Raw genomic sequence first — 16,861 nt, forward strand, 5'->3', positions numbered from 1 at the left:
AGCTGCTCCGTTGACCGCTGGGTTGACAAACCAGAGGTCCGGTCCTCCGCCATGCTGTTTCCCGCTTCAGCCCAAGCATTCTCTGTCTTTCTGTTTCTGCCTTTACGAGCACTTCTAGTCCTTCTCTCCATGCACTGATGTGGGAATTCAGTACACAATTGCCTCTGTCTTCAGTTTTACAGTTCAAGTCCGGTAGAAAATCGGGGGAAAAGGCCCAAAAGTACGACCCGAGCGGGAGCCTTCATAGCCGCCACAGGAAGTCCCACTTCAGCTCCTTTTGCTAATTATTTTGAATCTGTGCCCTCTGGGTTTTAATACTCTCTTGATTAGGAATATTTTTTTTGAATTTTACCAATTAAGGGACAACATGGCCAATCCACCTACCCTACACATCTTTGGGCTGTGGGGGTGAGACCCACCCAGACACAGGTAGAATGTGCAAATTCCACACTGACAGTGACCCGGAGCTAGGATCAAACCTGGGTCCTCGCCGCCATTAGGCAGTAGTGCTAGCCACCTGAGCCCTGAGTGGGAACACATTCTCACTATTTACCCCTGTCCATACCCCTCAGGATCTTGAATGCCTCTATCACGTTTCCTCTCTGCATTCTTCTCTCCAAGGAAAATAAACCCAACCTCTCCAATCTGCCTCCTTGCTACAGTTCTTTGCCACTGGAATCATTCTTGTGAATTCCTCCAATACCTTCACATCGTTCCTCTGGAAGGGCGCTCGGAACTGGACGCAGTACTCTAGATGAGGCCTAACTAGTGTCTTGTACAAGTTCCACATACCCTTCTTACGCTTGGTTTCCTATTAATAACATCAAGGATACCATATGCTTTCTTCACTGTTCTCTCAACAAGCCCTGCCACCTTCAGTGACTTGTGTACATATACATTCAGATCCGTTTAGTTCCTGCGCTTCCTCCAGAATTTCTCCCTTTATTTTATAACCTTACACTTTTCATTGCATTGAGCTTCACCTGACGCTTGTCTGCCCAATCCACCATTATGTCTACGACCTTTTTGAAATTCAAGACTATACCCATCATAGTTGGCAACGTGACCAATCGTCGGATCATCCGCAAATTTTGAAGCTCTGCCCTGCGCTCCACAGCCGAGGTTACTAATGTAAATTAGGAAGAGCAAGGGTCCCAACACTGAACCCTGGGGAACTCCGCTCCAGTCCTTCATCCCGTCTGAAAAATGACTATTTATCACTTCCTGTCTCTCAGCCAATTTCTTCTCCAAGTGCCTACTCTACATTTTATTCTCTGAGCTAGAATTTTGCTCAAGTCTGTTGTGTGGCACTGTATCATATGCCTTTTGGAAATCCATACGCAACCACATCAACAGCATTGCCTTTGTTCATCCAGACAAATGGCGAGCATTCCATCACAGTCCTGACTTCTGCCTTGTAGTTGATTGACATGCTTTGGGAAGTCCGGAGGTGAGTTATTCGATGCAGAATTCCATGTCTCTGACCTGGTTTTGGAGCCATTGTGAGTATTTGCCGATCCAATTCAGTTTCCGGTCAATGTTAGCCCTAGGACATTGATGATAGGGAGATTAATGTCAAGGTAGGTGGCTAGATTTTCTCTTGTTGATCATTGCCTGGCACTGTATTTGACTAATGCATCTGTCGTTTGATTATTCACCATTATGATTTCTCTTGTTTTTCTCTTATTCTTTTTGCGCACTTGTAGAAGATCTTGCAATCAGTAACATTGGAGGTGGTGGAGAAAGAGTCTGAGCCAGTGAGGTGTTAGGGGATTGAAGCATGTTGAAATTATGGTTTGGGTTGGTCAGAAACTATTGTTTCACAAAAAGTTTGAAAGGAGGAAAGAAGCACAGACCGAGACCTTCGGAAAGAGAATTTTAGAGCAGCTAATTCCAGAGCAGTAGTTGTGGGAGAATATTGTCTTTATACTCCGAAATCATTTTCCCCCAAGTCTTTTGACAACATGCATTTGTCAACCTTTAACGTTGCTTAATATCTCGAGAGGCTTCACGGGTCCATCAGGAGGGACAACCTGACAGATTTTTCAAAGAGGTAGGTTTCCAAGGAGGTGATAGAACTCCACCCATAACTCAGATTGGGGACTATCTGAAGAATGTAATGAAGGGCTGTGGTTTCATTAGGTCCTGATTTGGGCAGGATTTATTTCCATTTCTGTGTTTGGCAGCCCACAATTCACTTTGAGCAGGAACCTTGCAGATTGGTGAAGATAAGAGCAGTAAATCCAGGTTTCGGGTGTAATTTAAAACCTAGTAAAGAGGCCTGTGCTAAGGAAGTCCACTGTCAATTTGGAGGCAGGATCCCCACAATAAAAAGCAACCACTTTTATTGATATATCATACTTTTAAAAAAAATAAAAAAATTTAGAGGACCCAATTCATTTTTTTCCAATTAAGGGACAATTTAGCCTGGCCAATCCACCCTACCCTGAGCATCTTTTGGGTTGTGGAGGCGAAACCCACGCAAACACTGGGAGAATATCAGAGGCTGTTTAGCACAGGGCTAAATCGCTGGCTTTGAAAGCAGACCAAGGCAGGCCAGCAGCACGGTTCGATTCCCGTAACAGCCTCCCCGAACAGGCGCTGGAATGTGGCCACGGTGAGAGATGGAGCAGGAGGGACCCAATATTCCCAGTATTGAATTGGAGGAAATCTCAGCTCATCGAGTACCGAATGTCAGATGAGCAATCTGATAATCTAGCGACAGCGGGGGGATGTGCAGAGAGAGAGAGTAGGTAAAGTTGGTGTCATCAGCATACATGTGAACACGGACGCAATATTTTCAGATGACTTCACCAAGGGGCAGGAGATGCAGCAAACTTTGCGGGGGGGCGGGAGGGGGGTGGGGCGGGGATAGAGAATAGAACAAGATACAGGGCAAAGATCACAGACAAGATAAAAATTATTGTTTCAATTGAGTTCTCACTCCAATCCAATGGTGTATTCCTTCAGCAAGGCTAACTGGCTGAAACTAATCCTGGATAATCCACTTTTCCAGTTGTGGTGATTTCCACAATGAAATGGACACATAGACGTAAATCGGTCTTCTATGTGATGGTACATGAGGTTCAAGAGCTCAAGTAGAACTTGCGTAGACTGGGCCAGGCATTCAAAGCTGGGCAGAGCCCTTTTTCTGAGCTGCTGTTTGGTTGATGGAAGACGGCAAAACTATAGATTCCAGCAGCTTGGGTTATGGTGGTGGTGGGCAGTTCATGTAACTCTCACCTCTCCACTTTGGCTTTAACAAAGGATGTATATTCCTTGGTCTTGGATTCTTGAGATTGTTAATGTTTCAACCATAAAGAATTTCAAGAGGCTTCAGGGGCCTTTGTCCTAGCAGACTGGCAGCCTCTGTTGCTCAGGTCTGGCTTGAGAAATGTAATTGACCATTGTATAATTCTCCTGGAAGTTGGTTTCCTGCAACATCCTTCCATCATAAGGTCAAGAAGTGGGGATGTTTGCATGTTCAGCAACAGTCGCTACGGCTCAAGTCCTGGACAATATTTGGGCTTGAAGTTGCAAGTTACATTCGTGTCACATAAATGCTGAACAATGACCATCTCCTACAAGAGAGGATCTAACCATTGCCCCATGACATTCGATGGCATTACCATTGCTGAATATCCCACAATCAAAATCCTGGGGGTTATCATTGATCAGAAACTGAACTGGACCAGCCATATTATGACTGTGGCTACCAGAGCAGGTCAAAGGCTAGGAATCGTATGGCAAGTAACTCTCCTCCTGACCCCCCACAAAGCCTGTCCACCATCTATAAGGTGCAAGTCAGGAGTGTAATGGAATACTCTCCACTTGCCTGGATGAATGCAACTCTGAAGAGGTTCGACACCATCCAGGACAAATCGGCCTGCTTGACTGCTACCTCTTCCACAAATACTCAATCCCCACCACTGATGAACAGTGGCGGACGTGTATACCATCTACAAGATGCATTGCAGGAACTCTCCAATGTCAATTTATTTGGAATTTGTTAAAGAGCTGGGCCTCATGGAAAAATGAGCTCTGGATGCAAGGGTGGGGCTGGGGTAAGAAATGATGCGAGGCCAGGAAAAGGTTTGGCGGAAGTTGGGCCAGCTCGCCTAGGGGAAGAGAGCGCAGATGCGAGGGAGCTGACTGGCTTCTTTGCCACTAAAAATGAGACTTTGCGTTCCTCACTTATCGGGTGTGTTCCTCACACTTTTTTTTTTCGGGGGAGGAGAGCAGTGATGATTTGCATTGTTGGCGGTTGTCTTGGGATTGCCTTGTGTTCTCTAACTATTAACTTTTTACAATTTTAAACTTGGGTGTTTGTTAATGTTACCATGTACAAATTGTACCTTAACTGCATTGTTTTGTTGCAATATTAAATGTCTCCAACCTGGCAGCTGCTGCTTGCTATTGTTTCGAGCCCTGTTTGAAGTTGGCGACTCGATCACCAAGTAGCAGTATGCACCACACCATAACTTTCAGTACGATTCAGCTTTTGTAGCCCTCGCCTTAACGGCCCCGCTCCAACAGAGCAATGAATAATGTTCAGAATGTTTTTTACTTCGTCTCAAACTCTGCAATAAAGTTGGGAAAACGGAGAAAACTACTTCCTTGGTTCATCTGGATGAAAGACTTCAAGCTCATTAGCTGGAGACCATGTAATTGGACAGTTGAAAACAGCCCATGCCACAGTGATGAGGGAATGAATAACTTTGTGCCAGAAGCACTTCAATTAACGATTGATGGCAAAGTTGTTTCCTTTTCACAAAAAAAGGAGAGCGATTATGGCTGATTGACGAGTGGGAGGCACAAGGGGGAGATTTCTGCAATTTAAAAGAATATGGGTGGGATTCTCCCACCCCCCCACCCTCTCGCCGGGTTGGAGAATCGTCGTCAATCCCGCCCCGTGCCGTTTTTTTGGCGGGGGGCGGGAATCGCGCCACGCCGGCCAGGGAGCCATTGCAGTGGCCCCCCTGCCGATTCTCCACTCCATGATGGGCCGAGCGGCCGCCCGTTTTAGGCCAGTCCCGCCGGCATATATTACACCAGATCTGTATTGGCGAGACCTGGCTCTGCGGGCGGCCTGCAGAGTCCTCTGGGGGGGGGGGGGGGGGGGGGATGATCAGGCCTCGGTGGGGCCCTCACGGTGGCCTGGCCCACGATCTGGGCCCACCGATCTGCGGGCGGGCCTGTGCTGTGGGGGCACTCTTTTTCCCTCCGTGTCAGCCGCTGTAAAGCTCCGCCATGGCCGGCGCGGAGAAGAAACCCCCTGCGCATGCGCAGGAAATACGGCAGCGGTTCTGCGCATGTGCCAGAACATGCTGGCGTTCCTGCGCATGCGCCAAATCGCGCCGGCCGCGGAGGCCCTTCAGCACAGGTTGGCATACGCCAACCCCTCCGGCGCCGGCCTAGCCCCCCGAAGGTGCAGAGGATTCCGCACCTTCCGGGCTGCCTGACGCCGGAGTGGTTCACGCCACTCCTCAGCGCCGGGACTGCCCGCCCCGCTGGTTTAGCGGAGAATCCTGGCCTATGTCTTGAGTTGGGAATGATTGCAGCTGTGTTGTTTCTAGCAGCAGTGGGCAGTTAAGTTATCAAATGCGACTTGATTAGGAAACCAACTCCACTCCTCTGCATCTGACCCAGTTGCGACAGGTAGGGAGACGCTGCAGATTACAGAGCCATTTTTTGGACTTTGGAGTGGGTGAGTCGGGAGCAAAGACTCCTCCTTTGGTGAGTCTTTGCACCCTATGGTGCCTTTGCTGTTCTTTTGGGAAGCATTACTATGGATTGGTTTTATTATGATGCACATGGGGGCAAATGGCCCCTGCTGTTCATTCTCTCGGCCCTCACATGGACGGTCGTCACTTGAAGTGATGCACTTGAGGTGTTGTGGGCAATATGATCGAACCCAACTGTCATAGTGGTCAATTTGTTTAGCAGAGGGACCTGGGGAAAAATGCATGAAAATATACATTTAGGAAGTAAAATAGAAAAAGAAAGCCGTTGGAGCGAAGGAAAGATTGGAAAAATCACCAGAATTTTTGTAGTTGCCTCCGAAGATTCCTGACCACAGATTGTGCTTGTTAGGTGAATTGGACATTCTGAATTTCCGCTCCCATGTACCCGAACAGGCGCCGGCAGTGTGGAGACTAGTGTATTTTCACAGTAACTTCATTGCAGTGTTCATGTAAGTCTACTTGTGACACTAATAAGATTACTATTATTAAGTTACCCTGCTTTACTGTCCACCTTGGGTGACTAATTAATGGTGAAATTAAGATTAAAGTTAAATGTTCTTTTACTATGTTACTGTTAAATGTGAGGTTGTTTCCATCTCATTTTCTGCTGCTCAGGGCGACCCTGACCTGCTGCTCCACTTCTGGAGCTGGTTGGAGAATAGTCCTGATTTTCTGTCTGTATCATGTGAATAGCTTGGCCACTATTTGCCTTGACACCTCTCTGTGATGGTGGTTAGGAACTTGCCAATATAATGAATTACAATTGGAACATGCAAACCTCTGGTCCGCTGAACCATCTCCAGGACTGCAAGCATGCCCCGATATGTTTTCTTAATGTTCAGTTGTTCCTTATCCTTTCTAGTCCTTCCAATCTCATTTTGGGATGCCATTAAAAAAAAATAGAATATCCGTTCGCCAGCCTGGTGTCGCATTTGACCCTGAAAGAGTATTTGTGCCGTCACAATCTGCCTGCTCTGTAGCATCACCTGATTTTGCCCCGTCTCGGCTTATCTGCTGCTGATCAATCAAGCCCTGTTAATGTTTATAAAAGCAAATCACTGCGGATGCTGGAATCTGAAACCAAAGAGAAAATTCTGGAAAATCTCAGCAGGTCTGGCAGCATCTGTAGGGAGAGAAAAGAGCTAACGTTTCGAGTCCAGATGACCCTTTGTCAAAGTTTTTAACTTTTAGATATTAACTTTTGGCTTTAACTTTAAGCCTGTTGACTTTTAGATGACTTTACTAATGCGCTCTCGGTTGTGCCATCATGAAGACCACCTGTTCTCACCTTTGCTATCGCCTGACATTGTTGTTGAAGCCCCCAATCAAGCCCTGTGGAGTTGACTTTTCTGATGTGCTGCAGCTAGCCTCTCGCATTCTAACCCTGGGCCATTCAAAACTCTTAAGCTTGCAACAAGCTTTCCGTCTCCTTTTGCCTCTGTGCCTGCTGACCCACATTGGTTCCAAGTCGAGCAATGTCTTACTTTTAAAATTCTCACCCTTGTTTCTCAGTTCCCTCCATGACCTTGCTCCTCCCTATTTGCATCACCTCCCGCAGCCCCACAAATCTGTGATATCTGATGACTGTGGGTGGCAGGATCAGTAAATTTGCAGATGACACCAAGATCGACTGGGTGGTTAGCAGTGAGGTTGAGTATCTTGGGTTGCAGGTAGATATAGAAGGGATGGTGAAATAGGCAGAAAAGTGGCAGACGGAATTTAACCCTGAAAAGTGTGAGGTGATAACACTTTGGAAGGAGTAATGTGACGAGGAAGTATTCGATGAGCCGCATAGTACTGGGAAGTACCGAGGAACAAAGGGACCGTGGCGTTTTTGTCCATAGATCTCTGAAGGCAGAAGGGCAGGTTAATAGGGTGGTGAAAAAGGCATAAGGGACAGTTTCCTTTATCAGTCGAGGCATAGATTACAAAAGCAGGGAATTCATGATGGAGCTGTATAGAACATTGGTGAGGTCACAGCTGGAGTATTGTGGGCAGTTCTGGCCGTAGCAGTATAGGAAGGATGTGATTGCACTGGAGGGGGTGCAGTCACTATTACCAGGATGTTGCCTGGGATGGAATATTTAAGTTATGAAGAGAGGTTGGATAGGCTTGGGTTGTTTTCGCTGGAGCAGAAAAGATTGAGGGGCGACCTGCTCAAGGTGTACTAGATTATGAGGGACAGACTGGACAGGGAGCAGTTGTTCCCCTTAGTTGAAGGGTCAGTTACGAGGGGACATGGGTTCAAGGTGAGGGTCAGAAGGTTTAGTGGAAATTTGAGGAAGACCTTCAAGGGTGGTGACGGTCTTGAACGCTCTGCCTGGGAGGGTGGTCGAGGTGGGCTAGGGAGGCAGGTCAGGTGTTTTTCATGCGTCGGTGCAGACTCAATGGGCCAAAGAGCCTCTTCTGCACTATTATTCTGTGATCTGCGATCCTCTAATTCTGGCCTCAGGAGCATCCCGATTTTTAACTGTTCCATCTTTGGTTGCTGTGCCTTCAATGGCTTCAGCCCTCTTTAAATCCCTTCTTACATCTCTCTATCTTGCTACACTCCTGCAAACCCATCCTCCTGCCTGAACTTTTGGTTGCCTGACCCAGTTTTCCCTTGCATGAAGCGGAGCCCTGTTCTGTCTCTTAATACTCCTGTAAAGCACCGTGGGACATTTTATAATGTTTAAGGCAACGTATAATGAAAGTTATTGTTATATTTACAACTCTTATTCTTTATTAGTGTGTGACTGGCAGTTTTATGATGTTTGAGCAAGTGGGAAACCTCATGTGTGAATCTAGGCAGAATGTGTTGCTAGGTTCGTTCCCTAGTGGGCACTAGACTGATTCTGTTATGTGTCCACCTTCGCTTTCCATCATGAGGTTAAGAACATAGGAGCTGGTCGTTGAGCCTGCTCTGCCATTCTGTACGGCCATGGCTGATCATCCACCTCAATGCCTCTTCCCCATGTTACTCCCATATCCCTTCATGCCACTGGTATTTAGAAGTGCTTAACCATACTCTTATGATTGAACTCCCGCAGCCCTCTGCATAGGGAATTCCAAAGAATTACAGCCCTCCTGACTTTAATTTAAAAAATTCCCCGCGTCTCGATCCTAAGTAGCTTCCCTCTTATTTTAAAATTGTGTCCCCTGGTTCTCGGCTCCCCAGCCGGGGGCGGGGGGGGGGTTAACGTCTTCGTAGAAGCGAAATATAGCAGATGCTGGAAAAATCTGGTCTGCCAACACCTGTGAAGGGAAACAGAGTTAACTTTTCAATTCCTATATGGCTCTTCAGGGGTTACATCTTCCTTGCATCCACTCTGTGTATCCCTCAGGCATTTTGTAGGTTTCCGTAACCTAGATATATTTGGTCTTTTCCCCACCCACCCCAGGCTAGGGGGTTCTGAGGCCGGAGGAGGAGGGAAACGCTGTTTCTCATTAGACTAATTTTAATCCAAATTTTTGATCTCCTTGGATGTTGCATATTATCAAAGGATTCTTCTTTCTCCCTACGTTTTCCATTTTGGTTTGCTTTGTGGTTTTGAGTGCCTTTTCCATCTTTATGCAGCAATGTTTGGCTTCTGATTTTATTGAAATCTGATGCTATCCTATCCTAGTTTTGCATTTTAAGGCTGTCACCCAGGCACCCATTCCCCTTTTAGCATTTAGTAATGCCATCCTTCATAGCAACAACTTGCATATGTACAGTACCCACCTAATGCAGTAAAGCCTCAGAAGATGCCGATACTATTTGACACTGAAGACCGGAGCAGGCAGGTCTTCCAGGTGACCAAGAGCTGAGTCGAAGGAGGTTTTAAAGGGGGGGGTGGGGGAGTAACTCCAAAGCTTGGAGCCAAGTCATTTGAAAGCTTGTCTGCTGTTGGTGAGGCTGTGCAAATCTGGGATTACAACAAGCCATAATCAAAGGAGAGAACCAGCTCTACTCCTCCTAAGCCTGGAGGAGGTGAGAGTTGGGGATTGGTGAGGCCACGGACAGATTTGAAAACCATGATGAATTGAGGGTTGGATTTCCCGGTGGCCCCTACCCAGGGACTGAATCTCCTGCCACAGGTCAATGGACATTTAAATGGTCTCAAATTTTCAGTCCCGCCCGTGACAATTCCGGCAGTGGGCAGGCGGACCCAGAACATATACCCCAAAATTTGAGATATTGGTTGACCTGAAAGAAATGTTGGTCAATGATGATGGGTGAATGGGATTTAGGGCATGGGCAGCTAGAATTTGATGACTTGGAAGTTTTTTTTTTTTTATGGGTGATGGGAGCCTGACATTTTCTTAATAGGTTAACATACCTAAATTGGAAGGAGTATGGTCACTGAATTCATTTTGCATGTGACCCTTAATTTTCAGGCATTCATATGAAGTCCTCTTTCTCTGGCTGCTGCTTCCTCTCTTATCCATACTCCTTCGGCCATTACCGAACTGGCGGTGGTGACTGAGCAGGCTAGCCTGTCATGGGGCTCGTTCGGTCGGCAGAATGGCTGGCATGGAGCCGCCTCTTCCTTTTGGGCTGTGCGGAGGAAGCCGTGGAAGGAGGAGGAATCGGCGGCAGGGTGGGCGATTGGTGCCGATCACGGCAGCGGGGGAAATGCAGGAGGTCCCGCGGTGGGCCTCATTCGGCAGGTAATGGTTGCCAGGAGACGAGGGGAAGAGTAGGGCTGGGAGCTGCAGCTCTCCCTATGTATGAGGGCGGCATGATTGTCCGACTCACTGCCGCTTCAACTGGTGCCCCGCTGGTTCAATATGCACAGCACAATGGTTTCAAGTGCCCAATTTGCACAAAATCAATAGTGCCTGACGAAATGGAGGTGCACTTTACAATGTGTCTTTGCAAACCACAACGCTCCTACAACAGTGGTGTCATACCTGCTCATGTGAAACTTTAGCACTTGAATTGTGAGCTGGCGCTGGAGCGTAGTGACTCCCTGCGAGCTCTCCTCTACAGATCCTCTTCCTGCATCTTTACAACCATTATTTATAGTACGTTCTATGGATTCCTGTTTGGAACGATCTGCCTGGATTGTATGCAGAACAATACTTTTCACTGTACCTCGGTACGCGTGACAATAAATAAATCCAATAAGAAATCTCTGGCAGTCGGCTGGGCCTGAATTATTGGAGATCTGGAGAGCTGACACTGGTACTCATGTGGTGGCCCGGCCACCATAAGGCTTGGAAATTGTATAGAACCCCCTCAGGCTGTACGACTCAGATTGAACGTATATGATGAATTTATCACAACTTTATTGAAGCACCTCAGAATGCAACATGATCTATGTGGAAAACTTGAATATAATTGCACTCTGTGCTGCCTCTTTGAAATGTTTGTAATGTTCTTTCAGATATTTTATGAATGAAGTATAGTTTTTTTGGTTATGGATCTTTGCTGCAACTGTTTACTATATTTTGTGCTTCCTATGACCCTAGTGAATTATTGACACACTGACTGGCAGTTAAACATCTGGTTGCTTGCTATAACCAGTCTTTCTGTATGTTGGAGCACAACATGAAATTAAATATATATTGTTTGTGCAGTCCTAGTAGTCTTGAAGTCTGACCATGTTCAATTCGGAGAAGATATTGTGAATTTGCTTTTAAGTGGATGTTATGTCAATGATAACCAGACCATTTTTAGTTTAGTTTTTGTTGATACTGACACTTGTTGGGTGGGGGTTACTGCAAATGGAATTGCTTTGTTTGTTTACTTTGTAGAATTCCTATTTGCATATAATTTCTGATATTTTTAATTAAATTTCATCTTGTCCTACCTTTTCAATATCTGTTCTTTGCTATCGATCCTTCCCCTATGCAATTGTGTTATAAGTAGGTTCTATTATGAGTTCATCAGTCTGTTTATACTGGAGTTATCTGGTCATTTACTTCATTGCTAATCATAGTAGCACAGTGCTTGTGTTACTGAACTTGTAAACCGGGGAGCTGGGTTAATCTGAAGACACCAGTTTGAATCCTGTCATGGCAACTGGTGGAATTGAGACTCGATTGATTTAAATAAATCTGGAATAAAAATCTGTTCTCCGTAATGATGGCCAAGCAACAACTGTTTGAACAATAAAAATTGGTCCAATCCTACCCTTTTGTATTGGGGAAAACAATCTGCTCGGGCCTATATGTGACTCCAGACCCACAGCATTATGGTTGACCCTCTCGAGTGTGGCTTGCTCGGGGCAGCAGCTCACCACTGGGAATGATTATGAATTCTTGCCTTGCCAGTGTTGCCTGCAGAAATTCACCATGCAAATCGTCTGCTATGTTTCTGAGATCATTGAGAAGTGCAGTCTAAAAGCCGGTTCTTCTCTGTCGCATTGTTCTTATTTGCTTTCTAATGCAGATGAATGGTGTGTCGTTGTGTGAATGGGTGTAACGACTTGCATTTTGCATTCTGATTTAAACGCCCTCTGGGTGCCCCAGAGCGGCAGACAGCTAAGTACGCATTGCAAGGTTCCACAAGCAGCAGTGGTTGTTTGTAAAACCAGGATGACTTTATCCGGTGATGTTATTCGAGAGACTGAGAATTCAGCTGCACTTCTTTGAATGTAGGCCACCGGGCCTTTTGCATTCCCCTGGGAGGGCAGACCTGGTTTAGTTTTAATCGAAAAACAAGTAGAAGTGTTTTAACGAATCCCGTGCTGATGCACGCTTGTTGTTTGAACCTCCTCACGTTCAGTAAGTGAAGCCAGCTCTCCTATATGCACGTTGGGTGGCCTGCCAGTTGAACATGTTAGCTGAGCCCCAAGAGAGAAAATGCTGGAAAATCTCAGCAGGTCTGGCAGCAATTGTAAGGAGAGAAAAGATCTAACGTTCCGAGTCCCGATGACCCTAGATGTCCAGATGTTTGCTGAGCCATTGGCATAGCGCTTCCCTGTGGCTCACTGGCAGTGCCAAGCGTGTTAGATACAAGTTGACTAAGGGTCAGCACAGTAGCACAAGTGGATAGCACTGTGGCTTCACAGCGCCAGGGTCCCAGGTTCCATTCCCCGCTGGGTCACTGTCTGTGCGGAGTCTGCATGTTCTCTCCATGTCTGCGTGGGTTTCCTCCCACAGTCCAAAGATGTGCAGGTTAGGTGGATTGGCCACGCTAAATTACCCTTGGTGTCCAAAAAAGGTTAGGAGGGGTTATTGGGTTACGGGGATCGGGTGGAAGTGGGGGCTTAATTGGGTCGGTGCAGACTTGATGGGCCGAATGGCCTCCTTCTGCACTTTATGTTCTATGTTAATCTGATTGAAGTGGCAACGGAAATGTCGCAGTTGGCATCGGGGCACCCTTATCTCATTTCCGATCGCTATCCAGTGAAGTTGCTTGAACAATTTGTTTGTTGTGGATGCCAGGTGAGACCAAGGTTGCCGTGGACCTGGGGCGAGAGAACCTGCCCGCTTTCTCATTTTAAAAATTATTACGCTCCCCATACCAAAGGCCGCTGAGCGGGATGGAAAAGGGTTTATCTGCACCTCTAAAAATGACTACAATAAGCAAGTAATTTTAGCTAATGCGGCAAAATGAAGCTTGCACTTAAGCCTCCAGCTGCTGCTTTTTAACCATTTTAATGATGCTTGGCGTTTCTTGTGTGTGTGCGTGTCTGCTGATTTGTGCTCATGCAGATCTGTTGGGCTGAAAGGTTTTTGTATTAACTGCCTGCTTTCACATTTAACAGTAATGGACTCTTCCTTTTTTTTCTCTATCCTCTTTCTGCAGCTGCTCCTACGCTGGGTGTTAATGACACTGGTGAGTACGGGAACCTGCTATGCTTGCAAGCTGTATCAACTTGTGTGCGAGAGATGATTCCACCCATAAATAATGCTTTGATGAAGCAATGCTGCACATTTAGGTGTGAAATTAAATCCTCCCAGCCTTACTTGTTCAGAGCTAGGGAAACGGAAGCAGGAATGTAACGTGTTTGGAAAGCTGCGATTAATTCACGGAGGTATTGAGTAAGGTTTCGGTGTCATTCAAGCTTGGCTCCCTGATTGGAAGATGGTGGAGCAGACTGACTGGTGGTGTTTAGTACAGACATTCCTGAAGATTTTCAAAAACCACGTTCTGCATAATGTCCTCAAAAGCCAAAGATTTTCGCTGAATCCGCTCTTCCTGCTGCATCATTGCCTCACTTGGTGCTCTGCCTCAGAGCTGCCAGCCACTCAAATTGTCGTCCCAATAGCACTGCTGGGAATGGCGGCCACTGCTAGAACTGCACATAGTCCCAACAGCCCGAGTGCTAGAGCCCATAGGATCATTCAAGTCAGGGATTTGACAGCAGGGAGGGCTGACCTGGAAGTGAGTGCCACCAATTAGGCCACTCTAGGCTTCTCTGGGGACAGGGTGAGGCGGGGTAGGAGGGTGGCGGGAAGGCCTCCTAGGTAACCTGATGGGCCCTCTGCCTGCAAACCTTTGTGGTTGGGTGGGGGGGGGGGGGGGGGGGGGGGGCGGAGGGCGAGGTGCGGGAGGGAGAGAGGTATCAAAGGATGTGGAGAAATGGTGGTTAAATGTTGCCTGGAATGGAGGGAAGATCTTATGAGGAACGGCTGAGGGCCCTGAGGCTGTTTTCGTTAGAGAGAAGAAGGTTAAGAGATGACTTAATTGAGGCATACAAGGTGATCAGAGGATTGGATCGGGTGGACAGTGAGAGCCTTCTTCCTCAGATGGTGATGTCTAGCACGAGGAGACATAGCTTTACATTGAGGGGAGATAGATATAAGACAGATGTCAGAGGTAGGTTCTTTACTCCGAGAGTAGTAAGGGCGTGGAATGCCCTGCCTGCAACAGTAGTGGACTCGCCAACACTAAGGGCATTCAAATGGTCATTGGATAGGCCTATGACGATAAGGGAATAGTGTTGATGGGCTTTAGAGTGGTTTCACAGGTCGGCGCAACATCGAGGGCCGAAGGGCTTGTACTGCGCTGTTATGTTCTAAATGAGGTTGATGTTCAGTTCTGATTGACCAGGCCCAGGGCTGAATAGCCACTTCCCATTGCTATAGTTTTCAGTATTCCCAAGAAATATCTGTTGCCACAGAGAGAAAAGGTTTGGAGGTGTCCACATTCTGGAATCTTTGAAACACGGTGAGAGATTTATTAAGAGGTGTTGCTCATACAATCGAAGATGGAGAACCACTAAGCCCTCGCAAACACTCCGCTGATGTCACTACACGTCACGTGGCGTTTGGCCAGCAGGGATGTATTCTCTGATAAAACAGACCAATCCATCTTTCTTGTTTCTTCTGTGTCTTTGGCTAGCCCAACAAATCATTAACTCATGTTCGCTCTCCACAGACGCTGTCAGACCTGTCGCGATTTTCCAGCATTTTCTGTTTTTGTTTCAGATTCCAGCATCTGCAGTGATTTGTTTTTACCAAATAGTCTAGCGGTGGGACTTTAATTTGGACCCACCTCTCCTCAGGTGAGCTTGGAAAAGACTAGGAAATGGCCCAAAGAAGGGGGGGAGAAGGGCCATTAAGGAGGTTTATTAGCTTCCTTTCCACCAGTACTTGGAGACGCTGGGGAATTCTGATTGCATCTAAAACTTGTCAGCTTTGCTCATAGCAAGGCTCTACCAGGGAGTAAGCCTGCATCGGGACATGTTCAGTCCCGGTTCCTAGTCTCAATCAGCAAGTTAAAATTAGCCTCTAACCTTTTCACAGGTGTGGGTGATAGGCATCACTGTAAATACACAAAGGGTTAATGTAGATACACTAGGACACTGTAAATACACAAAGGGTTAATGTTAATGTTAATACACTAGAACTAAATAAACACTAGAAGGAGCACCAGAGACATCATGACACGCAGACATTCAACCAATAGGTCAGTAAGATAGGACACGACCAATGGGCAGTCAAGACACAGCCAGAGGCGACACTGCCACAAGGGGGCTACCCATATAAAAGGACAAGGCACACATGCTCTTTCTCTTTCCACAGGCGACACTCCAAGGGACAGGGGCAGATCAGGGAAGCATCACACCCACCGCATGGATTAGAGCAGACTGGTTAGTTAGATCGAGTTACTATAGTAAGATTAGCAGGAGAGTCAAACCCAAGTAGGAGAATTGTTAACTGTTCAATAAATGAGTTAAACCTATCTCCAAGTCTGAACCTTCCTTTGTCAGAGTGTACATCAAGGAAGCAGCTTATGCTACGTGAAGAAGCATAACACAACAACAGACACAATGGGCGGGACTCTCTGCAATCGGCGGGATGTCCGCCGACCGGCGCCAAAAACTGCGCGAATCAGTCCGGCATCGTGCCGCCCCAAAGGTGCGGAATTCTCCGCATCTTGAGGACCCGAGCCCTCACCTTGAGGGGCTAGGCCCGTGCCGGACTGATTTCCGCCCCGCCAGCTGGCGGGAAAGGCCTTTGGTGCCCCGCCAGCTGGCGCGGAAATGACTTTGCCGTGCAGCGCATACGCGGGAGCGTCAGCGGCCACTCACGGCATCCCCGCGCATGCGCAGTGGAGGGGGTCTCTTCCGCCTCCGCCATAGTGGAGACCATGGCAAAGGCGGAAGGAAAAGAGTGCCCCCACGGCACGGGCCCGCCCGCGGATCGGTGGGCCCTGATCGCGGGCCAGGCCACCGTGGGGGCACCCCCTGGGGCCAGATCGCCCCGCAACCCCCCCCCCCCCCCCCAAGGACCCCGGAGCCTGCCCGCGCCACCTTGTCCCGCCGGTAAGAGGTGGTTTGATTCTCGCCAGTGGGTCAGGCATTCCAGCAGCGTGACTTCGGCTCATCGCGGGCTGGAGAATCGCCGGGGGGGGGGGGCCCGCCAACTGGCGCGGCGCGATTCCCACCCCCGCCGAATATCCGGTGCCGGAGAATTCGGCAACTGGCGGGGGCGGGATTCACGCCAGCCCCCGGCGATTCTCCGACCCGGCGGGGGGTCTTTGGGTGCACTGAGCATTTCTGTTGTCTGGGGATGTGAAGAAGGGTAGAGAAAACATGTCCTTTTTATTGATCAGCGCTGCACCATTTTACCACCGGAACCTGCCGGCAAGATCTCCAAATACTGCTGGGGTATCAGTATTTCACTTGCAGCTGAAAATTCCAGCGGTGCATTTGCATGCTGTGTTACCCGTGTGCAAACAGAACCACACACAA

The 16,861-nt window shown here is 47.7% G+C and overlaps 1 protein-coding gene across 2 annotated transcripts in view; it reads left to right on the forward strand.

Annotated features, from left to right (window-relative positions):
- The window catches only part of cd99 (CD99 molecule), a 98,679-nt gene that overhangs the window by 21,841 nt on the left and 59,977 nt on the right, over positions 1–16,861 (forward strand). Inside the window, exon 2 of one of the 2 annotated variants that reach the window (XM_072477350.1) lies at positions 13,468–13,497. The exons of the other annotated variant lie outside the window; for it this stretch is intronic. Within the exon in view, the coding sequence (XP_072333451.1) occupies positions 13,468–13,497 (30 nt within the window). The remainder of the gene's footprint in view (positions 1–13,467; positions 13,498–16,861) is intronic. 2 annotated transcript variants of the gene reach the window in all.

Source organism: Scyliorhinus torazame, chromosome 15, assembly GCF_047496885.1.
Source record: "Scyliorhinus torazame isolate Kashiwa2021f chromosome 15, sScyTor2.1, whole genome shotgun sequence".
Taxonomy (NCBI): domain Eukaryota; kingdom Metazoa; phylum Chordata; class Chondrichthyes; order Carcharhiniformes; family Scyliorhinidae; genus Scyliorhinus; species Scyliorhinus torazame.